Raw genomic sequence first — 26,837 nt, 5'->3', positions numbered from 1 at the left:
TCGTGACCTAGATACACATATTATATTAGTATTTCTATAACGTTACCGTGACCTAGATAAACATATTATATTAGTATTTCTATAATGTTACCGTGACCTAGATACACATATTATATTAGTATTCCTATAATGTTACCGTGACCTAGATACATATATTATATTAGTATTTCTATAACGTTACCGTGACCTAGATACACATATTATATTAGTATTTCAATAACGTTACCGTGACCTAGATACATATATCATATACACGTTATCTTTTCTGAATGTCCTTGATGTTACCATTTCGCTTTCAATAGTACTACAATTGAATATGAACTATCTTGTACCTTTGTATTGTAACGACACCATACCATACATGAAGGCTTTATTCGAATATGCATTTGATTCATAATTAACCTACGAGATTTACTAAACTGAGAATATCTGCATTTTCTTAATTTCAAAGTTAGAGGGGCTGATTCCCAACATACAAGAATAAAGTCTAGAATTTAAGTGATTTCAATAATGATAAATCAGGTAGGTAGTAGAGTATATTGTTTCGCGCCAGGCTAGGGGTTCCCAATGCTCGCATATAACAACCACTGTCAGTGTTAATGGTACGATGTCAAAGCAAGTCGTGGTGTATTGGTAAGTAGACCTGTAATTACACCTAATATTTACCTCCTGGCCCATGTTTATTGGACAATTACTCGCCCGATATTGTTCATTCATCAAACATTAAGGTGAAAATAGTTCTGTTGCTGGGACTGTATTGGAGTTGTTTTCTGCATGTGACTTTCTATCACAAAACAATCCATTTATGATGCACTTTTAAGCTCTAGGATGCGGTCATATATATATATATACATATATATATATATATATATATATATATGACCGCATCCATGTGTGTGTGTGTGTGTGTGTGTGTGTGTGTGTGTGTGTGTGTGTGTGTGTGTGTGTGTGTGTGTGTGTGTGTGTGTGTGTGTGTGTGTGTGTGTTTGGAGGGGGAGAAACAAAATCTACATAATTTCCAGGGCTAGAAAATAATGTCTTTAAAATGACAAAGAATTCATTTGTAGCAAAATTTTATATTTATCGGTTAAATTTTCCAATACGATATATAATTCTTAACTTTTCCTTAATTGTGACTTTTTATCATCAGATGTCAAATGTATTTATAGGGTGGCGGACTATTTTGCCCGATTTTTTTTTTTTTTTTTTCATCGTCTACCGTTAGGTTTAATCAAATTCGGACTTGTAGCATCATTAACTTGCCCTCCTATAAGGACGAAACATCTATATGATGGAGGTTAATTAATCATTTGCCTGTAAAGTATCTTATTCGAACTTTATATTGAAATGTGGTTGGTATGTCCCCGGAACTGTTCGAACATTTTATTATTCTGTTAACACCCCATATATGCAGTGAATGACGTTAATACCTTATCTTTAATTACTCAGGCCTAGGAGGCGAATTCCTAAAATCGAATTCGGTCGAAAGAAATGCCAAAACGCGAACAGGGAGTTAGGTTCACTAATTTAAAAACTAAAAAAGAAAATGATAATTTTTTATATCAAATTATTTTAAAATTACGTCAAGTACGTTTTTGTATTATGAACCTTGCCATTGTTCGTTTTAGAAAGCCTTAGGGGACCGAATCTAGCAGCATTGTCTGCCACCTATAAAACAGAAGATTTGCAACACACACAAGTCAATAACACATTTGAATACAAATTTAGAACAAATACTGTGAGGTTAGATAATGAGTTAACTGCGTCATACAGCTGTTTCGTTCTTCCAGACCTCGTCAGAGATCATAAGGGACAGACTAAACATAACATAAATACATTTAGTGTCTAGATGAATGACATACGTCTGGTTAAAGATGCAAAAACATCAAGAAAATACCAGCTTGGCAACAGAATCATAATTCAAACTCAAATTCAAAAACCTAGGGCAAAATATGAACAAAGGAAAGATTTCCACGGAGAGTTCTGAAAAAGTGCAAGGAGAATAAGACCAGGTGTTCCAGAAGAGAACCAACAGGCAAACTAACGAGTCTAGCTTCATATCATACAAAAAAATAGAATTCTCAATGAGATCAGTACGACGAACGTAAAACTTTCTCCAAGCCCTTCAATATCAAATCAGCTGTGACATATAAATAGTATGTAGTTTAAACAAAGGCTTGGTTTTCATTTTCTATTTCAAGCCCAACATTCTTTTACGAATGTTAGACCAAATGGACGAAACCCATCCAGAAAGTGAACTCATCGCAGCATATTTTCGTTTCACCCAATCCCTGACGTAGTTTTCAACAGAGTTTATAAGTATCTTGAAACTCACGTTCCAATTGATGGGCAGGGTTTCACGATATTTAGGACCTTGTATGAAAAACTCTCGTAGCTTAACATTTTGAATAATGCCTAAATCACCCGTTATTATGTACCCAGCTGACGGAGGACTAGTTATAATGTCATCTACATTCAGTTGCTGCAGCGTTTGTTTGCAGTTGAAAACTTTTAGATGCAATGGAAGCACAAACTCATATCATTTGATTTTAAATATTCAAGAACCCATTGATAAACAAAGCATTTTTCGCATAATAACGGAACATAGAATGGATCTTGGACAATTTTAATCCAGTAACGGCTCTGTAGTGTCGCACCAGTACATCATATAATTCATGATATCCTGGGGACATCATGTTCCTGACAGGAGTTGATATCCTGGGGACAATATGTTCCTGTCGGGAGTTGATATCCTGGGGGCTTTATGTTCCTGTCAGGAGTTGATATCCTGGAGATAATATGTTCCTGTCGGGAGTTGATATCCTGGGGACATCATGTTCCTGTCAGGGTTGATATCCTGGGGACTTTATGTTCCTATCAGGAGTTGATATCCTGGGGACTTTATGTTCCTGTCGGGAGTTGATATCCTGGGGGCTTTATGTTCCTGTCAGGAGTTGATATCCTGAGGACATCATGTTCCTGTAGGGAGTTGATATCCTTGAGATAATATGTTCCTGTCGGGAGTTGATATCCTGGGGACAATATGTTCCTGTCAGGAGTTGATATCCTTGAGATAATATGTTCCTGTCGGGAGTTGATATCCTGGGGACATCATGTTCCTGTCGGGAGTTGATATCCTGGGGACTTTATGTTCCTGTCGGGAGTTGATATCCTGGGGACAATATGTTCCTGTCGGGAGTTGATATCCTGGGGACATTTGATATCCTGGAGATAATATGTTCCTGTCGGGAGTTGATATCCTGGAGATGATATGTTCCTGTCGGGAGTTGATATCCTGGAGACAATATGTTCCTGTCGGGAGTTGATATCCTGGGGACATCATGTTCCTGTCGGGAGTTGATATCCTGGGGACTTTATGTTCCTGTCGGGAGTTGATATCCTGGGGACATTATGTTCCTGTCAGGAGTTGATATCCTTGAGATAATATGTTCCTGTCCGGAGTTGATATCCTGGAGACAATATGCTCCTGTCGGGAGTTGATATCCTGGGAACTTTATGTTCCTGTCGGGAGTTGATATCCTGGAGATAATATGTTCCTGTCAGGAGTTGATATCCTGGAGATAATATGTTCCTGTCGGGAGTTGATATCCTGGAGATAATATGTTCCTGTCGAGAGTTGATATCCTGGGGACAATATGTTCCTGTCGGGAGTTGATATCCTGGGGACATAATGTTCCTGTCGGGAGTTGATATCCTGGGGACATAATGTTCCTGTCGGGAGTTGATGTTCCTGATGGGAATTGTTACACTGGAGCCATTTTGGTTTTAATGAGAATGCGTCTAAGGACTCTCTGTATGTAATTTCATTCCCGTGATGGTTTTATTTCTATATCAATTTTATGCCTTGTTTAACTGATTAAGTCTTTCCATGACCTATACCAATGTCAGCTGCTGTTATCAAAACCTACCAATGATATTGTATTTAATAATCTGTTTTGATCACCACTGATTAGTTTGATATATAATACAGGTTTTATTGTACACCATTAGAGTATTCTCCATAAAGTGGTCAAATACAGAAAGGAATTATTGCTTATATAAATATAAAACGCGATTAGATTTCTTTTATTGTACGAGGCTAACAAGGGGGTGATCCGAGATGCGTGGTTCGACACTCCCTGTCCGTGGCGGTTTGTGTTCCTAAGGATTCTGAGGAACGGGCCAAATTTTTGCTTAATGGCTGTGTCCTTGGACGAGGCTCTTTACTTAATTGCCCTGGATAACATGCGACGGGCCTTCCGGTTGTTGTCTAGTGACATAACCACTTCTATGAGACCCCTCCTCGAAATGACCTTGGCTGTTCACGGGATGATAAACTACCAAATGGTGTTTTTTTATTGATCGTGAACCGTAAATTCGCTGCCTGTCCTATCAATAGTATAGTTTATTGGTTTACTATAACCGTAGTTTTGTATTGACGTTAAATACAGGGGCTTAAAGTTGTGTAGCTAAATTTATACGACGTGTATCACGTTGTATGTGCTGGTGGTGATAATTTGAAGTGTGATATTGGTGTTAATGTTGGTTGTTGTGATTTAGTACGTGAACAGAATTACACATTAACACATCGTGGACCATTGTCACTACCGAACATAGCAGTTCTGTCTTACACGAACCGTGGAAAATTGCGTCCATGTACACTTGTTGCCCCCATAAGCCTTAATTTTAAGTCTCTTCAACAGCATACAGAGGTTTAAATCGTTACTGGAGACTCGAATAAAAATATCCGCAATATATCATCGATGTTATACCCAACTAACCCAGTTGATATATCCACGTTTGTATCAGTCATGTCATGAATTGGCTTTGATCCGTTTAGCGATGCGTGTCGCATTTTACATATACGAACACTTACGTCGATTTACCCGAATAAGGAAAGCTATGAATGGTGCACATACTTCTACATATGCCCATCCTCTGTCAGAAACAGCCACAACTTCATAACTTGTCATTTTTCTCATTACAGAAAGGACATCATTTCGTAAACACTCTGCCAGTTCTAGTGTTTATACACGGCGGGTCCTATTACAATGGGATGGGAGCCATTTTCGATGGAAGCGCTCTTGCCGCTCAAGACATTGTCGTCGTTTCCATCAACTATCGGATCGGGCCACTTGGTAAGCTCACAACTTAATCACATTGTTAGCTAAATGACACCGGGTTATTTGTCTTGGAAATGTGATTCGTATTTTAAACACGAAATCCCAATAGAATAGGCTTTAGAGAGTGGAAAAGTACAGAGCGATTACGGAGAACGTTCGGCACGCTGTTAATTGTTTGCAATTGGATCCTACGTAAAGGATGCTCTAAGGTTATCTTTAACTGAAATTTTATTACATTTATTTCACAAGTTGAAGTGTACCGTTATATGATATGGATTGCTTTAAGGAATAACAGAAGAAAAAATGAGACCTGTGACCGATTTACTTTTTTCTCAAGAGAATCATTATGATATAAAGTTACAAATTGTCCATAAGATAGATATAAAGTTACAAATTGTCCATAAGATAAATAGAGATAGGGTTTGAATTATTTCATATTAATCTAAACACGTTTTACGCATAAATATGGCTATCATATTTATAGAAATAGCTTCACTGCAACTATATGGATATGCGTTATGCCTGAAAAATTCTGAAAATTTTAAAAATAATTGTAATTACGCATATGGATGAATTGTTTTTTAATATATATTTTTAACTTTTATAGCATCTTGGCTTTTAAAAAGGGATGCATATAACATATCACTTCATTGTCTTATCTTTAATAGCAATATGTTTCTGAATATACGATACATAATTATAAAACAAGTTCCAAATATTTTATTCAATAACACTCAATAGCTTCAAATACGGTACTGACTTTTTCCATGAGACGTTTTTCACCTTTTTTAAACTTTTACTTCCATGCATGCTCAGCATATTAATTACACTTTTTGATTATCAAGTTCCATTATCATAATTGTAAAACACCTCTCCCTCCCTTTCTGCGTTCAACAAATCGTCCCTTATATCATGATCCCCAGGGTTCCGAGAAATTTTGATTGGTTCAGGATAATGGTTATTGTCATGGCCTCCTTAGGGTTTATTCAAATTCATTTTTCTTTATGAAACTCGATATTATTCCTGATGGTTTGTCGGTCTTGTCCCGGAAAGATACGGGGGAAAATGCAAAAAAAAAAAAAAAAAAAGAAAGAAATTTCTTCAAATGCGCCATGGTTTAAAGCCAGATGATTTAGAAATTGAGACATCTGGTAAACCATCACCTTTTTAGCATGCCTGACGTTTTGTTCGTAGTGGCAGTGTAACTATGATCCAAAGAACATCTTAACATCACCAACGCTTCTACAAAAACGTGCCGCTACCATCAGTTATCCGCTCCAATCCCTTTTTTTATGTTGTGAATGAGACAATTTTTGCATTAAACGTAGGTTTTTCTCTGGAACATCAGACATCTGATCATTGCAATAGTTCGACATGCATCATGTATGTCCCTCGAAATATTATGATATATATCCTTGTCTATTTTGAGTCAGAATTTGTATTATAGTAATATAGCTACTGGCTAAATATCAAACCCATGTGTGCATTCAATTTCTCACGTGACCAACTTCTCTGTACATTGTTCCGATAAAGGTTTCCTCGCAACTGGTGACGCCGACTTACCAGGAAATTATGGGATGTTGGACATCATCGCCGCCCTACAGTGGACAAGAGACAACATTGCTTATTTCCATGGCAACCCTGACCTTGTCACAATAGATGGCCATAGCGCCGGTGGATGCAGTGCGGGTCTCGTCATGATGTCTCCACTAGCTAAAGGTAAATTAGATATTGGTGAAGGACCATGTAGGTGATCTAATACAAAGTCACAGGTGATAATCTACTGACACAAAGTCACGGGTGATAAGCTACTGACACAAATTTTAATTATTTCCATGCAAATCTTCTGTTCATGTTTCATTATCGCTTCTTAAAGAAGCCACGAAAAAAAGACTCCGCGAAAAAATATACGCTTGTGGTCAAGATTGACTTTTTCTGATATCTTGTTCTTAATTTTTTCAAATATTCATATTTCGGAAAGTTCTACAATCATAAAATGTTCCATATCGTTATAGTTTCAACAGTATATTTTGGATTTTTTAAGTGGTATAATATTTTTGAAAATTTATAAACTTTTGAAAGATCGTAAGATAAAAGTATAGGGAAATATATCCTGGCCATAGTTTTCTAGCAGAAACAATAAAATATCAACATGTGAACATAAGCAAAAGAGGACAAACAATACAAGATTTACCCGGAAATTCCTGTAAAAGTACAAGGAGAACAAGACCAGGTGTCCAGGAAGGGTGAGCGTATTCTGCTTCATCGACGACACCCGCCATGTAAACTTTGGTCAATCAAAGTAAGTACTGTCACGATCTCAAATGAGAACAAGGTATACAACATTGGAACCAACAGGCAAATTAATGAGCATCAAACATGTCCAGCAAAACTAATGGTATACACATCCACCTCAAGGTACATCAAGGTTGTTATCCATTGCTGAAATCAACACTCTTAATGGACAGACAAAGGTATAACGGACAACAGAATCAAATAAAAAAAAACCCGTCATAATCACTACCAACAAGATGTTTCAGGACAATTTCCGGTCAGTCAAGATATTTGATCATATTCGACACATATTGCTCTGTGGTCGTTTGAACAGAAACCAAAACCCGGAGAAGTGTTATTCTCTAAAATCCTAGGATTTATTCGTTAATCATGAAGTGATGAAAAGGTTTTATCTGTATGAACAGCCAGCTCCGTGTCAATGATGGAAGGATTAAGTATGTTCGCGGGTAGGATTACGTGAGCAGGTGCTCGCTATGCATCTACACTCATTAACAAGCCAATCATTGTCCCGTACTATATTGCTGCTTATCGCTGACAATACAGCGTTCTTGCTGAGCGCTACTGGCGATAAATAAAAAAATAATGTTGATATCCTTACAGACATCTATAATGGAAACACATTGAAGTATATGATCATTCCTAGTGAGGGCATCTCAGTACATCTGGTGAGGAGTTAGTAGCAGTCTTTTGTAAGACAACCCAATGAATACCTTTTGTCATTAGAATGTGTTTTCTCTTCTCTGCATTGAAGGTTTTGATATTTTAGTCAATACCCATATCAATCAAGGCTTATTCCAGTTTAACATGTTTCAACCGAATTGAAATTATGTTGAAAATAGATTAAATGAAGCAGTATGTTGTGATGCCGGTATCAGCGCTATACCCTCATGCCTATTATTATCGCTCTGGTTGTTTATCATCCGTGATTGATCAGGGGAAGTAATGTCGTGTTCAAAGCGTTTTAGACAGCTATTAGCAAACTTAATCGTTTTGATATTGTCTTTCTGGTCCAGTTCTCCTGATCTCTGGAACATGCATGTTATCATATTTGATATATCTGTGCTCTGACACTGCAGCGTTAGATTATAGTCCTATATTCAAATGCGGTGGATGCTTCTGTTTCCGCCTCATTCAACGCCAACGTTAAACATACATTGTCCGTTGTCGCCCGATTCGGATGAACGTTAGGTTTCACAAGCTCAAGTATATTTTTGATGTGCTTGAATTAACCCTTCTGTTATAACCTCATTTGTGGCGTTTGTGTTTTCGGGAAAGTGTCTTTGTACAACAAGGCTGAATTTCCGACAGTCTTATGATATTAAGAAGTTGAGAGAGTCTATGCATATCTGTTAATTCATGACTTGATGACAACAATATACTTTGGGAGACGATAAACTCTGCAAGACCCTAAATAACTTTTTATATTAGAATATTGTCCAAAAGTACAAAAAAGATAGGATTTTTTGCCACTTAATGCATGTTTCAAAATGATTTATGTATTGGCTAATAGTAAGTGTACATTTTGTAAATATCACATAGAGGACTTAGAATATATGTTTCCGACTTGACGTGAAGTTTAGGAAATTCGGAGACAATTCTTTAAAAGGATATTCCAAAAGCCAAACAAAACTATAAATTATGTTTTGAAAAAAAAACGTGATCTTTGTAACACCGAAATATTTTAGTGTCACAACCTAAGTAACAAAAAAAATCTTTTTACTTCCAAACGACACATGTAATCTGCCTACAATTTAAGATTTTTTTTTGTTCTAGCTATTCATAAAACCAGATGTTCCATTGGTGCTGGTATGGATTTCCTTAATACGTTTTTAAATATGATTTCCATTTGTCCTTGTTTTTATGCCCACCATCATCAGATTTAATATATACAATTTTTTATGTGTGAGTGCGGTTGTTTTAGGTTGTTGGGGTGTGGGTGCGTGGGAATGCATGAACATTTATAGACATCACTACCACAAATCAAAGGCAATGCCATATTTCAATTTTCTTAAGCAATAATCTAGATATGTTGTAGACAAGGAAATGACACGTGGAGTTTGTGTTTCCATTATCATGATGTATATAGAAGAAACGATCCATCTAACAAATAAATTATTGTCTCTGACTGAGAGAATATGTAAAGTAAAGAAACTACACACAAAAAAACACAAAACAAACAAAATCAAATAAAATAAACAAAAGCAAAATCACACAGTCAAAACTTTTGGTACCACCGAAAAGGTCTTGTCATACGGAACACACATTCCAAACATGAAAGCAGTACCTTTTATGATGCAATAGGTATGGCCTATGTTAAAATTCTTCAAAGGAAAGATGTGCGTCAAAGGTCACGGTAAAGGTCACATGGTGAAAAGGTCTTGTCACAAGGAACACACATGCCAAAGATGAAAGTCCTACCTCTTACGGTGCAATAGATGTTAAAGTTGACAAGAGTCAAACAAACAGACAACACCAAACTAATGTGCCCCCTATCTTTCGATCCGGGTCATTAAAAGTATAGTATGATGGTAGATCTTGACACAGGCTCTTGTCAAAGGTCATAACTTCATAAATCGGATGATGTATGTACGAATGGAAGAAGAATGAGAGAAAGAATGAATAATCAAAGAGAAGGAAAGAAAATGATAAGATTAGTGAGAAATCACCTGTCCGAGGTGACATTCTGTAAGAAGAGGAACTCTAGGGTTCCCAACCTTGCCACTTCTCAAAAGACTGTTTCATCATAACGGGTATTACCAAAATTTAGTGTTTTATTCGATTTTCAAGACATTTACGTGTATGTGTAACAATAGAGCTTATACTGTAGTCCTGATGAATGGTTTAAATAGCTAAACTACTGATAAAGTTCATTTAGGCTGTAGCCCTGGTGGTTGGTTCAGACTGCTAAACTATTGATGAAATCCATTTATGTTGTAACCCTGATGGTTGAATTAGACAGCTAAAATATTGATAAAGTCCAGTTGAAAGAGTGGTTTTGATATTTTTTTTTTTTTTTTTGTTAAAATTTTAAATTAATCCTGAAATATATTTGATTTCTGTACATGATATTTGATACGAAGGCTGTAGAGAGGGTCACACGTTATTGTTCAGATTTAATTTTAAATTATTTTATTTTATTTTTAATTTTTAAATGTCTATGCAGAAAGCACTGCAGAAAAAAATGATCGAATAATGGTTTTCATTCTCAGGGGAATAAATTCTCGAGAATTTCTCGAAGAGTACATACCGTTTCTGTTCTCATTCCATATGAGTAATTATGTAATGCTGATTTTTGCTCAATTTTTTCGCTGAGCTTAACAGGGTATTTATTCCATGTTAAAGAAACAGTTAAGCCATGTCTTCCTCTCTTTGCATAGCCAATAACTGTCACTGTTAATTTATCGAGAAAACGTTTTCCAGAAGAGTTTTATCTTTTCAACTAGATGGTCCTTAGCGTTTTCAAATTAACCACGTTGAATTAAAAAGGTCGTCCGCTTAAGCACGTGTTCTTGAAATATCTAAATTTCTATTTTTGGACTACGAGTCTAACTTAATTTAAAGTCCTCGGAGTGTGCTTGTTGTATTCTGGATATTTAAAAATGTACTGTGAAATGTTTATGTCAAAATGGCGGAATTATTTTATAACCTCTCCAAATATGTTAACGGGAAGTTAAAGTCGCATAATCGGACTGAGGTCTGTTGCCCTGAAACAAAGTCCGCAATAGACCCCTATGTCTGGATGCAAGATAAAAAACCAAATCTAATCGGACACTCAATTGTTTATTGAATCGATTTTCATTAACCCAGGGGACTGTCGGAAATCAGATTTATACAATGTTATTTCACATGTCTTTCCTACTCTTACAGGACTCTTCAGACGAGTTATTATACAGAGTGGCTCGCCTTTGGCCCATTGGGCAGTGACCAGATACCCAGGGGGACAGAGCGTTCATTTTAAGGTTTTTGCCTCTGCTTTCGACTGTTTGTTTGAAGATTCGGCACAGATTAAGAAATGTCTACAGGCAGTTCCATCCAAGCGGATGCATTCCTTCATCTCACAAAATTATGACGTAAGAGAAAATGATCGATAGGTGTTGAAATGTACTTTTGATAATCGATATCTTATCATAGAGCATACTCACATACACTTTATATTCAACACTGTATCCTCTACTGTAATCACCATGAACTTTTTCCTTACAATCTGACCTTCTCAATCAGATACAATTTGTAATGCACCATACAGGTACATTTAACCAATGACAACGTACCAATGTACTTTCAATATATTACTTATCCGTACATTTGGCACAGGACGTCAGTCGCGTAGACAAAGTTATCTTACTTTAAATACTTTGTTATAAAGCAGGTTTGTCGACGTCAGTACGATATCGAGGCTCGTGTGTTTGACTGTTCGCTGGCATTTGATATGATATAAAGTTATATCCCACAGACATCTCGGCTTTCAGTAAAATTGAGACATGTGGTTTGATTTTGGCTTCCGTCTGTCTGTCTTCTGACCACATAGTGCATTGCTGTCCTTATATCGTTATAGAATGTTGTTTCAGCATTATGGGGTTATAATAGGTGTCTAACACTTTCGTTGTATATCATGTCACAAAGGAGCCAGATTAAGTTTTATAATAGCCACATGGTGACCATTACATTAAATCTGACATCGTGGTGGTAGTCACACAGTAATCTGCCAACACAATAATATCACACACAGCCGCATTGAGGTTGTAAAAGACCACACAAAAACCATCAAATAGTCACACAGTAATCTGCCAACACAATAATATCACACACAGCCGCATTGAGGTTGTAAAAGACCACACAAAAACCATCAAATAGTCACACAGTAATCTGCCAACACAATAATATCACACACAGCCGCATTGAGGTTGTAAAAGACCACACAAAAACCATCAAATAGTCACACAGTAATCTGCCAACACAATAATATCACACACAGCCGCAACACACAAAAACCATCAATATCACACCCAACACAATAATATCACACACAGCCGCATTGAGGTTGTAAAAGACCACACAAAAACCATCAAATAGTCACACAGTAATCTGCCAACACAATAATATCACACACAGCCACATTGAGGTTGTAAAAGACCACACAAAAACCATCAAATAGTCACACAGTAATCTGCCAACACAATATTTTCACACACAGTCACACTGATGTGTTAACGGACCATCAAACCAAACTATAAATAGTCACATAGTAAGATGGTCACTTCATTGCCACCGAAATACATTTGCTTGTGAAATTTATTTCTACCAATGTCCTTTGTCACTTCTAAATACATTCAGTGCTCAGTATTACGGCCCTACAAGAACGAAACAGTTGCAGGGTACAGTTTATACTTTAAGTCCATTAAATGGACTTCTTCTTCTTTAAGCTGTAAAAGTTTTTGACACTTTTCTCCAAAACTGCCACCATACTTTGAGGGACTGATACTGATATCCTATGGAAGTACATACGACTTCGTTTTTTGATTTGGTAAAATGACCGTCATTTTCTAGTTTCCTTTCACCTATAACTTTTGTTCCATTCGGCGTATCGAGATAAAGTTGGTGAAAATGATAACTATATGACACTCTTTAAGATGCTTTAATAAGAAATGACGATATCACCCAAACGCTGCCGAATGGAGGCTTCTAATAGGTCAAACTATAGATATTGTCATTAGTAATATTTGGTAAGTATATGCATGGCATCTGAAACACTCGGATGACGTGCGTGTTCTGATAAGACAAAATGATTCGAAAAATTCTCTTTATAGGTATAAACCAGGGTTCCTTGCCAGTAACAAAAATGTGTTTTCAGATTTTACAGGTGCACTCCGCTCTGTCAGCAGGCCTCCTTTCCATATGTTTAAGTATTTCTTAACAATTATTCACGATTGAGGAGTGGAGAGGGGAGGGGATCGGGGGTCGGGGGGTTTATTTGAAGGACTTATTTATATATATATACTTATTCAAAACTTGCTTCTGTCTACTTGTGTGTCTTTTCTACAATAATATATCATAGTCATATATTCACTTTGTTTCTCCAGGCGTCACCATCACTGTCCCCACAATTCCGTCCGGTAGTGGACGGATACTTCATGCCAGACACCCCAGAAAGGATGGCCGTCTTGGGAGACTTTGAGGTGGAGAGTATCCTCACCGGTGCTACCAAGGACGAGGGACTCATTGCCGGTACGTAGATTCAGCCAGAGGTCTTCACGGCGCATGTCATTGACCCTGTTATTTTTTTCCCCACGAGATTGATTTTCTATTAATTTTATCTATTTCTTGTTTTGAAAATGGTTTATTAAAATAATTGTGCCTAATCGGATAAGACCAATGTATTTTGACGTCATAATCAGCTTAGGATCGTTAAGGTATTGTGACGTCACGTAAATATTTCGGCAATAAACGATATTACTGAGAAGATTTTTCCAATACTACATAGGATCGGCTCCTTTTCGTCTAGGATTCGTTACAAATTATCTTCATTTAACTGAGATACGGTTCTGTCCAATGTATTTGAGAATGGGTTATAGTTTAAGCATGCAATGTATTGGTTACGTGATTGCGGTATGTTCCAATGTATCCTGTGAGAGCGATGTCTCTCTATAATGAAAACAGCGATTTTGCTTTTGTAATCTGATGACATCTGGAGATATGTACGCCCGTCAAAAGAATTCTCTGTTGTGAAGCATTTTCTGTCCGCCGTTACGTTTTTTTGGTTTGTTCCCCTCCCCCCCCCCCCCCCCCCCCCCCCCCCCCTTTTTTTTTTTTTTTTTTTAGCTGTCTGATCTCTCCGATTTCTAACTTAATAGACTATATATTCACAACAAAGTAGATTCGAGTGTGATCCGAAGAATTTTGTATGCTTGCCCAGTGTTTTTTCCAGCATTTCTTTTAATCTTGTGCCCACATTTCCTCCCTTAGTTCTCAACCTATCCCTTGAAACCGCGTTCTTGATTGACATTTCCATTCGAAAGCTTTGGACTTTTTTCGATAATTTAATCTTATCTTGAGTTCGTTCGCTCACTTTTCTGTTGATCTCTTTGAAACCGAATACACATTGATACAATCACATACGAATGTGCTTTCTTCGTTCAGTTTTGATGAGACAAGTATTTGTTTGAAACATTTTCCGCCTAAAAGGCCGGATATTATTTCACTGTGGGTTGCTAATGGAATGACGCGTATGTGATATCAAAGTAAATCTCACTGACCGTTATGGCAACGTTACATGATCTACATCTCGTTATTTATTCTCAAATTCTTGCCTTTTATATTGCAGAACTTGTCTTTAATATTTTATATTATAAACCATGTGATTTGTATTTAGCTCACCTTGTCCAAAGGACCAAGGAGTTAATGTCAAACCGCGGCGTCCGTCCGTCGTCCGTCGACATTTTCTACAAATCACTACTTGTCGTGAACAACTAAACGGATTTTGACCAAATTAGGTCAGACGCATCCTTGGGCAAGGGGGACATATTTTATATAAATGATGGGTCTCAGCCCCCTGGAGTTTGAGGGGGCGAGGCTAAAAAGGAGAAATTTTGCAAGTTGTGTAAAATCCTACCCCTTATGTAGGAAGGGCTGTGTTTTGCCCAAATATGGTCTGAAGTATTCTTTGGTGAAAAGGAATAAGATTTGTGTAAAAAATGGGTCTGAGTATCCTGGGACGGGAGGGGCGTGGTCCGGTAGGTGAAACAGAGCAAATTCCTTAAAATTATACACCTCCTGTAGGGATGCTTGGAATTTGCCCAAATTTGGTTTAAAACATTCTTGGATGAAGGGCAATCAATTTTATGTAAACGGTGGGTATCAGCGTCACACAGATAACAAAATTGATGTTTTCATTTCCAATGATCCTCTTGAAATCTGCGTCACACGATATGTTCCAAACTATTTTTGTCTCCATTGTTCGCTAGCCAAGGCCACTTGGCCAATTACGTCGTTGTTAGTGAGGTGCAGAGATACGGAGGCTGTTGGCGAAATCTAATAACCTCTGTCATAATTTTATAGAGAAAGGTGGTATTTTCTGTTAAGATATTCAATTAGACGTGTACGATGCTTTTAGTGTGTCTGGCGATTGTTGGTATAAACCATGATCTCGTTTGAGAACATGATATTACGCGTATTCCTTACACAAGATCTACCTTGGTAGAGGGTATCATGCAGGAAACAGAAGACGCTTACCCTTCTGAAACACCTAGTCTAATTATCCACGTATGTTCGCTTTAACACGGGATCTTAAGTTTGAATTCTAATTTGCTTTATATGTCTCTTTTAATATCTCACGGACAATATCCTTGCTTCCTGGACTTCCGACAGTTCCAAATTAACGAGTGCTTTCAAAATGTACAAAATGGCATGGCGATTTTAACACACAGGGTTCTTTTAAAATATGCAGAATTACGTGGTGGTTCCTACTCACCGAGTACTGTATATTCGAAATGTACAGAAAGTGATATTTCACGGAATGTTCTCAAAATACACAAAAAAAAAAACACGTTAACTACAACAAATAAAAATACCATTATGTAAACTTAATTATGATAGAAACACAAGTTCCATAAATTCTACGTCAAGTACGAACAAAAGAAATATTAAAACGCAGACTTATGAAAAAGTATAAAAAGGAGAATAAGACCAGGTGTTCTATAATAGTAAGCGTCTTCTGCTTTATAGATAACACCGCCATGAAAACTTTCAAGTAAATAATGCCACGTTCCCAAATATCAACACGGTAAACAAAAACGGAACCAACTGGTATACTAACGAGCACCTTATATCGCTTAAGGAAATGGCACATGTACTAATAGGATGATTACGTCAACCGTAACACTTCCAAATCATTTTTATTAGTATACATCTCCCGAATTTTTTTGTTATTTTGTAGCTTCATCGTAATTTTCACTTTTAATAACATTCCTCATTTAGAGACGTCGATGTGAACGAATGATATAGGCTGTGATGTAATAATAAATTGTCCGTAGTACCATTTGACGATAGTTTTGTGATTAATTTGACACGGGGTCCTTCGTGATCAAATCTTTTACAAGAAAATCACTTTGTGATATATTCTCGTCCGTGACAAGACGACATTTGCTTGGTCACAAGAAAATTACTAGCGTCGTGAAAAATTTAAGGACTATGTAATAGCACTGTCGTGAGTAATGCTCGTGCTCACATGAACTGTTTGGTTCTTCACGAATGCTGTGGAGCGTTGCACATCGTGTTTTTCTAATTCAAATCTGTTGTCAAGAAATATTCCTGGAAATGCCAGCAATCACTCGCTTTCTTTCGATCCCCTCTCGCCTCTTGATTATATAACCTTGGCATTTTACATGGAGTGAAAAGGATTGTTCAGTGTAGTAAAAATCGGGCTTTAATAATTGCCGGGTCAACCCGTACAATACCATAATTAACATAGATTTACCTAATTGTCTAAGTACACACATTTGTCTAAGTATTCCAGAAAGTTCATTTACTTATTAACCTTAGCAACCAGAACACATATTTACCAACGTGTTCCATAACAAACAATCTTTCGAAGTTTTCCCGACAAAGTGTTTTAAATCAAACATTTAGCTAAATATTCAACCCACATATTTACATGTATCTAAATGTTCACAATCAAATATTTGACTTAAATCTTAAAAGAGCTCATATATACTCAAGTGTTCTAGATCAACGATTTACTAAAAGATTACGGCTTATATATCGACATTTACAAAAACAAATTAAAGAGCAAATATTCACTTAACTGTTCCAGAGCACATGTTTACCCAATTGTTCTAGATCAAATATTTGCACAGTTGTTTTAGATCAAATATTTACCCAATTGTTCATGATCAAATATTTAACGAATTGTTCGAGATAAAATATTTACTAAAATGTTCTAGATCAAATATTTACTGAAGTGTTCTAGATCAAATATTTACTGAAGTGTTCTAGATCAAATGTTTACCGAAGTCGTCGAGATCAAACATTTACCATAGTCGTCGAGATCAAACATTTACCGAAGTCGTCGAGATCATACATTTACCATAGTCGTCGAGATCAAACATTTACTGAAGTCGTCGAGATCAAACATTTACCATAGTCGTCAAGGTCAAACATTTACTGAAGTCGTCAAGATCAAACATTTACCGAAGTGGTCATGATCAAACATTTACCGAAGTGGTCGTGATCAAACATTTACCGAAGTGGTCATGATCAAACATTTACCGAAGTGGTCGTGATCAAACATTTACCGAAGTGGTCATGATCAAACATTTACCGAAGCGTTCCACATCAAATATTTACTGTTTCTGATCATCCGTTTTTGCTAGTGCAGTGACTAGCTCATGAAACCGCCGTGATTTGTGTGATAACATGTTACAATGATATGAATGGATCCCTCGTTTCCCCGATGAGTGACAGTAGATAAAACAATGTCATAAAATTCTTATATATAGATATCAGTAAATGCTGAAATGGAAATTATTGATTTCATTACGAAGTTTCAAAATGCATAGATCTGTTATATATTCCTTCTTTTGGTGAAAACATGTTGGGTAGATAAAGGCCGCCTTGTTTTTATCTGGCTGATAATGTTATCAGCATTTGCTAATGGCTTACATGCCGACGAATAAAATTCAAATTTTGTTTGGTTTTATAGTTCTTTATTATAAACATAGGCATAGTTTGTGATAATTTTATGTTCTTCGACTTCCAAAGATCATCTGAGTGTAGCAGGATTTACAACGTTAAGTCAATACTGAGAGGATCATTTTCAGGTACGCTAGTGTCACTGAGGAAACACAAAATGTAACAAGATCATGGTGGTTCTTTATAATGGGAAAGAGTAGATCTGTTTACAATTTAAGGTTTGGCTGATGTAGTTTAATCGATGTGTTTGATTCTCCGTTGTATTAACTGAAGACACAATTAAAATTGGTGATGGTTTTTTGCGCAATATAATATGAACTTTATTTATTTTTCAACAATCGCGAAACAAAATATCGGTTTATATTAATCACTCTTGTTGTCCCGGTTGGAAGCACGCATGATGTTTTGGAGGAAACCGGAGTACCCGGGGAAAACCCACGTGGTCGGGCAGGTGACCCATACTTATTCACGTCCGTTCCGGAAATCGAAATCCGGACGGCCAGGTGAAAGACGAGTGCGGTACCACTGCGCCACCTGACTAACATGGAATCCTAAATCAATGAGAGACGGAACGCTTAAGCGTTGTTTGCTTTTGAAATTATCCAGTATGACATATTATCAAATTAATTATTTCATGCTAATTGAACATATTCTTTTTCAATATATTCAATTCAATATCGATTTAGATAGGAATCACTTTTCTAAGCAATGTCCATGTTTTTTTCCGGTTCTGTGTTGTAGTTTAACATTTTGTCGTATATTTGTACACTTAGCCAACATCGTGTTGTTTTTTGGTTTTGTATATGACAGGAAACTGCGATCATGTGATCGCAAATTTACGTGCTAATCATTACAAATTTCTACTTGGCACTGATTTTTTTTTTTTTTTTATCTATTTCTTTTAGCAATTCCATTCATCAAAGCTTTTGGTGGTAAAGGTCAAGGTCGGGCAAAACTACTGACCCTGATGTACTGTTTTAGAGGTGACCTTCCAGAAATACCAGGTATCGTAGGTGAGTATCTGACACACAATGTACAACAGGTAACCCTCTGACCACACTTACCTGTACAAATAAAAGACATCAGGTGGTAAATATGAAATGTTGTAAGGTAAATATCAAACAGAACACAAGTGTAAAGGAATTATGATGACAGATGTAACGTTTTTGGTGACAGCTGTCATACTACAGAATGATAAAAAAAAAAGATCGGTATTACCATGCTTCCTGAAGGGAGAGCATGTAGTCACCGCTTTAACAACAATCCGTCCTCCCGTTTGTTCGTCTGTCTGTCAGTCCGCCTTAATTTTGTCCGGAGCATATCACAAAGACCAGAAGAGGTTTCAACATGAAACTTCATAGGTAGATAGATCTCAATAAGGAGAAGAGCAGTGTACAAGAACCATAACTCCATTTTGCATAATTTAGGAGTTATTGAAACTTGGTGTATACATTGGTCATACTAAGAGAATGCGCAGTATACCAAATTCAGGGCTTGCAACTTCTTAATTACAGAATTATCGCCCTTTGATTAAATTTTGTGTCCAGTAAAGTCGTTTTCGAGGCGTATTCATCAGTTTCACTGAAACTCTTGTTTCTTTTTTTAATGTGTGATGTTAGAAATATCACTACAAAGAAAACAATATGTTCCAGCAGAGTTGAAACATTTACAAACCGATAGCGGAAAGTCATGACCGCGTCTCTGTCATAATTCAGCTGACAGATAAATACCCCGTAACGCAACAACATACGAAGAACATATAAATGTTTGTTGTTTCTTTAAAACTAGCATGACTTTCATTTTTAGATACGTTGCTAGAGCATTACACCCAGTGGCCTTATATAACCTCAGACACATCAATTCAGGATAGTTTCTCGGAGGTAAGTTTTACTACTCAACGTTGTTTTTATTCTGGTAAACTATGTGTTTACTAAAATCAATGGCGTAGACTTTTTTTTCCACCGCTGACTTTTAAATCGAGATTGATGTAGCCTTTAGACACAGTATACAGGCTGAGGTTAAGTGAAACTGACGACCTGGTATCTTAATCTCGTTTCCATAGCATTTAAAGTGTAATTATAATTAACTAAAACTCAGTACGCACTGTAGGATAAGACTAGATTAATGTTTGTTTATTTTTTACTTTAAATAATATATGAATATTTCCCTGATAAGTACTATTACGTAATACCACACAGGGGATATTTATGTTATACATGTAGCTCTATAGAATGTAGATCGCGACAAAAAGACAATTTCATTACTGTCTGAGGCCTAGTATACGACATTTTATCTTTAAGTCTTCCCATCTCGCTCATAAATCACAGATGTGTTAAGTCGTCTTTTCTTTAACCCTTTTTTTAGCAAATTCGAATCTGTTGGGGTTTTTTTAATTTAACATGTACGATCATGATAAAAAGCATTATAAGGCTTGTTCAACAAGATATACCTTTACGTCATCTTAAGTTACGCTGTTGGTGTTGAATGTTTGGAGCCGTAGGGACAAGAAAGATAACTCTATCAGTATTTTGTAGTACCGGTAGAGAGGCGTATCGTGTACTGCTAGTTGTTAGTAACGGTTAATTTCTCGTATTTCAAGCTAATATAAAATTATATTTGTTGAGGCATTTGTCTACACGATGTTTTATCCTGCTGGGGATTTTTGATAATTCGATTTACAAAATCTTCTATAACGATTGATTTAACGTAAGTTTTACAACCTCGAATGCTAAACAAGGTCCCCGAGAATCGATGTTTGAAGTTGGATCTTTTAACCTTTCAGTGGTTCGCTGACATTTCGCAAACAATTGCCCTGGTAGGATATCTTTAGATGTAGTAAATAAGAACTCGATAATCTAAAATTGATTTGTTTCACGATATTTTGTAAATCTTTTCATCTTTAAAACTATTAGGGAATTTAACTGTCACTTTTTCCCATATTTCCCAGATAAATATAGAAATATTACAGATCGCGTCGCTGTTTCCAATGTTTCACAAATAAATATAGAAATACTACTGATCGCGTCACCGTTTCCCATATTTCACAGATAAATATAGAAATATTACTGATCGCGTCACTGTTTCCCATATTTCACAGATAATTATAGAAATATTACAGATCGCGTCACTTTTTCCCATATTTCACAGATAATTATAGAAATATTACAGATCGCGTCACTGTTTCCAATATTTCACAGATAAATATCGAAATATTACAGATCGCGACACTGTTTCCCATATTTCACAGATAAATATAGAAATGTTACAGATCGCATCACTGTTTCACAGATAAATATAAAAATATTACATATCACGTCACTGTTTCCAATATTTCACAGATAAATATAGAAATATTACAGATCGCGTCATTGTTTCACATATTTCACAGATAAATATAGAAATACTACTGATCGCGTCACTGTTTCACATATTTCACAGATAAATATAGAAATATTACAGATCACGTCACTGTTTCCAATATTTCACATATAAATATAGAAATATTACAGATCGTGACACTGTTTCCAATATTTCACAGATAAATATACAAATATTACAGATCGCGTCATTGTTTCACATATTTCACAGATAAATATAGAAATACTACTGATCGCGTCACTGTTTCACAGATAAATATACAAATATTACAGATCGCGTCATTGTTTCACATATTTCACAGATAAATATAGAAATACTACTGATCGCGTCACTGTTTCCTATATTTCACAGATAAATATAGAAATATTACAGATTGCGTCACTGTTTCCAATATTTCACAGATCAGTTAAAAATTTTACTGATCGCGTCACTGTTTCACATATTTCACAGATAAATATAGAAATATTACAGATTGCGACACTGTTTCCAATATTTCACAGATCAATTAAAAATACTACTGATCGCGTCACTGTTTCCTATATTTCACAGATAAATATAGAAATATTACTGATCGCGTCACTGTTTCACATATTTCACAGATAAATATAGAAATATTACAGATTGCGTCACTGTTTCCAATATTTCACAGATCAATTAAAAATATTACAGATCGCGTCACTGTTTCACATATTTCACAGATAAATATAGAAATATTACTGATCGCGTCACTGTTTCACATATTTCACAGATAAATATAAAAATATTACAGATCGCGACACTGTTTCCAATATTTCACAGATAAATATAAAAATATTACAGATCGCGACACTGTTTCCAATATTTCACAGATAAATATAAAAATATTACAGATCGCGTCATTGTTTCCAATATTTCACAGATAAATATTGAAGTATTCCAGATCGTTTTTCCTTTAGTGTAATCGGTCTTTTATTTATAGATGGTCGGCGACTATTATATAACAGCGCCCACACACAAAATAGCTTCTTTGCTGTCTCAGCGCAATACGACGGTCTACCTCTATAACTACGAGTACAAGTCTGTGTATGCGCTGTGGGACGGTGAGTACAAAGGTGTGCGATTAAATCTATTGCACGTGAGTTTTGTAAATGCATGTCGACATCATTTGTCTTACTATAATTCGTATCGTTCATATGTGTTTGCAATTTTTTTTATTTCGTTTTTCTTTTACTTGTTGATCCCTGTAGTTAAATCCTTGACAGTGGTAAGATGTTGGTCAGCATGAGACGTTTACCATTCCGGAACGTCTGGTGCCCTCTCCATTTCATTAAGGTTCAATAATATCTGTTTATGTGTTAGGTTCATCGTGATAAAGAGCTAAAAAATGTTGATCACATATTTTACAGTGGTCAAAACACGCATAAGTAGATATCTGTTTTCCACACAAATCTAAACTAAATTTGATAACTATGAATAATGAATTAAACTGCATAACACAGTTGTTTCGTCTTTCCAGTACTCTCTGTGAATCTTAGGACTAAAGTATAGAAACTGAATACTAAAAGTCACAATTGACTGAAATATTTCTTGGAATAAAAACATGGAACACTATAAACTTCGTAATACAAATTTAATTTTCATAAATTATAAATATTGGACGAATTACAACAGGGCAGGAAGACAAACATTTTGGGGACAAAAATTCACCAGCGGCCCCACATGGTTGAATACATGTATTTAGCCACTACGCTGCATTGTCGATAAATTACTTCGAGATTTGTGGACTTTTAGTCTCCGAAGTTCGTCGTAAATGCACGCCATGTTTCAATTCATTCGAATAGTACTGTTATTGACATTATTTTATAATTATCAATGAAATGAAATTTGCGATATTTTTTTAACTTTGGGGCTAGTTCACATCGTCATTTAGATTTTGACGTTTCTTTCGATCATATAGGATTTTCCTCAGTCGTCTCCAAGACTTGAAAATTTAGGCAATTAGAATCACTAACGAGTCCTGGAAAGAGCTGTATGATGTGGTTTGATTCAAAGTTTGGATCTACGGTATCTAACTCTAAATTTGTATATAGATGTTTTATCTACTCAGTCTTTTGTGAACGATTTCAGAAAAAATTAATAGATGTTAGCATTTTTACGCTGTTGTATTGTCTTATACCTAGTAGTGTTGTTTAAATCCGTGCAGACAGTGATAACCCGTTACGCTATCAAAGGTTCGAGTTGTCCTATAGAATTGATGATCTTTGATAGGACGTCAGCGAGTTGCAAAACAGAAAGTGAAATGAAAAAAAAAAGCCAAACTCTTACGTCTGGCACAAATGGTGTCGGCTGCTTTTATATGATATCGCCCGACAGCCCCCGAGTCATTAGTAGCAAAGCAATTTGTATTTGTGTACGTTAAATTATTGTTCTAACTAGAAGTTGAAATAACTAAAACACATTGTCAATTCAATATGAGTTATCATGATGTGTCAAAGTGAGATTAACTATATATTTCAGCTACAGATACGGGAATATTGCTATTTTTTGTAGAATTTATCAAACACAGATGATAAAATTAACTAATGGAAAAAAAATACTGTTTACAACAGTTATTACTCACCAGCAGCTAGACAAGAAAGAAACCAAGTCTTAGTTCAATCACTGTTGTGTCTGAAGCGGAATTGAGATAATCAAGAATCACATTCAAAACATAAGTTTTATCATTTCTTCATAAGTACCAATACTTGTAAGAGAGACTGATAAGTATTTACCGTCCTCAGGCGTTTGCGTCGATGTAAAACTTCCATGTTCCACGCCCGATTTTTATTCGAGAGTAAACGTCGTACTATGAACCACAGCATTATCGATATCGTTAATTCTAACGGATTCAGGCAGTTCGAGTGCTGCGTACAATAAGCGAATAAAGTTTAGATTAGTATACTAGATGTTTCCGATTATAGATTACAAGATGGCTAACATGATAAGATAAATTTACTCCGTTTTGTCATTAGTGTTGTTTTCGTATTTTGAGTATCCTCTTGTCTGGGTTTTAACTTGCGTGGCGGAGAGGAGGGGGGCATCATCTCCTTTCTACTTCTCCCTCCAATTTATACGTCTTTGATTTTACTATGCATTCTCCTCGTTTTATTAGGTGTGAGGTAAACACTACAGGTTTGACTATAAGTCATCCATCTCTTGTTATTGATGTTGTTTGTTTCACGGGTGTCTCAATTTCAGTACATAAATACTAACTGACGAAGAATTATTGTTGAATTTAGTAATGTTGAATATTATTATGCATAATTACCAGACTTGCATGTAAAAATAAAGTAATTAAATATATTTTCAAAAAAAAACCCCAAAAAACAGCAATTATTTCAGAATTACTTCGTTAATATAGAAACATTTAACGACAAAAACCCCTTCTATCCATTTAGGCCTAAACATGAAATATTGTTTTAAGCGATCTTTTAAGTATTTTGATAAAATCGATGTCTAGGTAAGCAATATTTTGTTGATATTTTTTAGGAGTAATTCATGGAGCAGAGCTGTTCTACCTATCAGGTTTCCCTATGTCAGGTCATGCAAACTTCCGGTACAGCGAAAGTGACCGGAAAATGTCGGAAACGTTGCTGTATCTTTGGTCAAGTTTTGCGCGAAACGGGTAACGTTTTATTTTATTCTGAAGTTTTTCAGTCAATGTCTGTCCATTTTTGTAGCATTGCTTGAAAACAGTGAATTTAAGTTGTATTTTGATAAAGTTCCTGACGATTCAAGGTTATGTACATATATATTGTAGTTTGAAATAACTCAACATTTATTGTATACTTTTATTTACAAATAACTCTACAAATATTGTGTAATTTTGTTTACAAATAACTCTACAGATATGGTATAATCTTGTTTACAAATAATAAAATCTTGTATAATTTTGTGTATTGTATAATTTTGTTTACAAATAATTCTACAAATATTGTATAATTCTGTTTACAAACAACTCTACAAATATTGTATAATTTTGTTTACAAATAACTCTGCAGATATTGTATAATTCTGTTTACAGACTTCCGTCTTTGATTCCACACAATCAGTTCTATATAGACAGATACACCGTCAACAGACCAACCTTTGCCAGAATTACCACAGGTAACCATAGACCTCACATTGAAATGGACATGAAACTGAAACCTTCAAAGTTGTCATTTTGGAACGAAAAAGTTCCCGAGCTATACCGCCAAAGGTATGCCAATAAGCTGGTTGCCAAGGGAGAACTTATGTCCCGGGATTACGTCATTAGTAGCGCCAATTCATGGGCGCTGATTGCGTCATGCATCGGGTTGTCTGTGCTGACTATTCTGTTCTCTATAGGGTACTGTAAGAGCAGAAGGAGGATAAAGAAGATTCTACAACATAACGGCGTTCCAATGTCCAACAGAATTATATAGAAAATACGTTTTTATATGTCATTACAATGAAGTTGCCTTAGAAATAATAATTCTTCGAACAAATAAACGGGTCTCCATTTATCATTTGTCTCACACTGGCCCATTTTGTATTTTCATCAGCATTTATATCTTCATCCAAATGTTTGTGAACATAATTTAGGTGAACATGTCATTTTGGAAGTGGTCCGTTCCTCCAAAATCTGAATGAGTTCGTACAATGAACGTATCTTGATAAGCATTAGTGTTAGAGTTCTACCGATCATTTTAAAAGAATTCGCGAAACACGATAAACATTTTTAACTGACAGTTTTTTTTAAATTATTTTGAATTGAAAGAAGTCACAACTATTCCAGGAGGTGTGGGGTGTTATCGTGTTGGTAGATATACCTTGATTTGGAGGAAGTCGTCGATGTTTGGGGGCGGGGAGGGGGTATTTATTTAAAGATGTTTTGATTAAGATGGGAGGTGGTCACTGCTATTTAGGGATTATGACAATTGAAGTAAGAAGTGCCCTCCTGTCTTTACAGTCTTTACAGTTATTATCCTATCATATCTCCCTATACACTATTCGTTTCATTAGGCCGTAGTTAATGTTTACCTAGAACTGACCGGTCCGACCAGCGCCATTTTGTCGACAACTGAGTGTTTTATTAGCACTGACCGGCCTGGCCAACACCATTTTGTCGACACTGAGTGTTTACTTAGAACTGGCCGGCTCGACCAGCGCCATTTTGTCGACAGTGACCAAATACATATGAATTTGAAAATCACATGTTTCAATGTCAGTAATCTCCAGATTTTCTGCCATTGATTCAGGGTCTATTTTCTTCATATCTCAGACTGCACGTTGTATAAAATGTTAAGTAATATTTTATTTTTAACAAAGAAATAATTCAAACAAGGTTTCGCTACAAAAGAAATTCTAAAGTTG

General features: G+C 35.9%; 1 protein-coding gene across 1 annotated transcript in view; it reads left to right on the top strand.

Moving 5' to 3' along the window:
- LOC132557158 (cholinesterase 1-like) overlaps positions 1-25,906 on the top strand; it is a 145,562-nt gene extending 119,656 nt beyond the window's left edge. Inside the window, exons 3-11 of the mRNA XM_060221654.1 lie at positions 4,988-5,138; positions 6,657-6,842; positions 11,286-11,488; positions 13,499-13,643; positions 19,010-19,117; positions 19,911-19,984; positions 22,441-22,561; positions 24,990-25,125; positions 25,525-25,906. Of these exons, the coding sequence (XP_060077637.1) occupies positions 4,988-5,138; positions 6,657-6,842; positions 11,286-11,488; positions 13,499-13,643; positions 19,010-19,117; positions 19,911-19,984; positions 22,441-22,561; positions 24,990-25,125; positions 25,525-25,906 (1,506 nt within the window). The remainder of the gene's footprint in view (positions 1-4,987; positions 5,139-6,656; positions 6,843-11,285; positions 11,489-13,498; positions 13,644-19,009; positions 19,118-19,910; positions 19,985-22,440; positions 22,562-24,989; positions 25,126-25,524) is intronic.
- Positions 25,907-26,837: the final 931 nt, after the last annotated feature.

The sequence above is a fragment of the Ylistrum balloti genome, unplaced genomic scaffold (assembly GCF_031769215.1).
Source record: "Ylistrum balloti isolate Yb309-2 unplaced genomic scaffold, AGI_CSIRO_Ybal_v1 Utg369652, whole genome shotgun sequence".
Classification (NCBI taxonomy): Eukaryota; Metazoa; Mollusca; class Bivalvia; order Pectinida; family Pectinidae; genus Ylistrum; species Ylistrum balloti.
The sequence above is the reverse complement of the archived record's forward strand: the minus strand, read 5'-3'. Positions and strand labels throughout refer to the sequence as shown.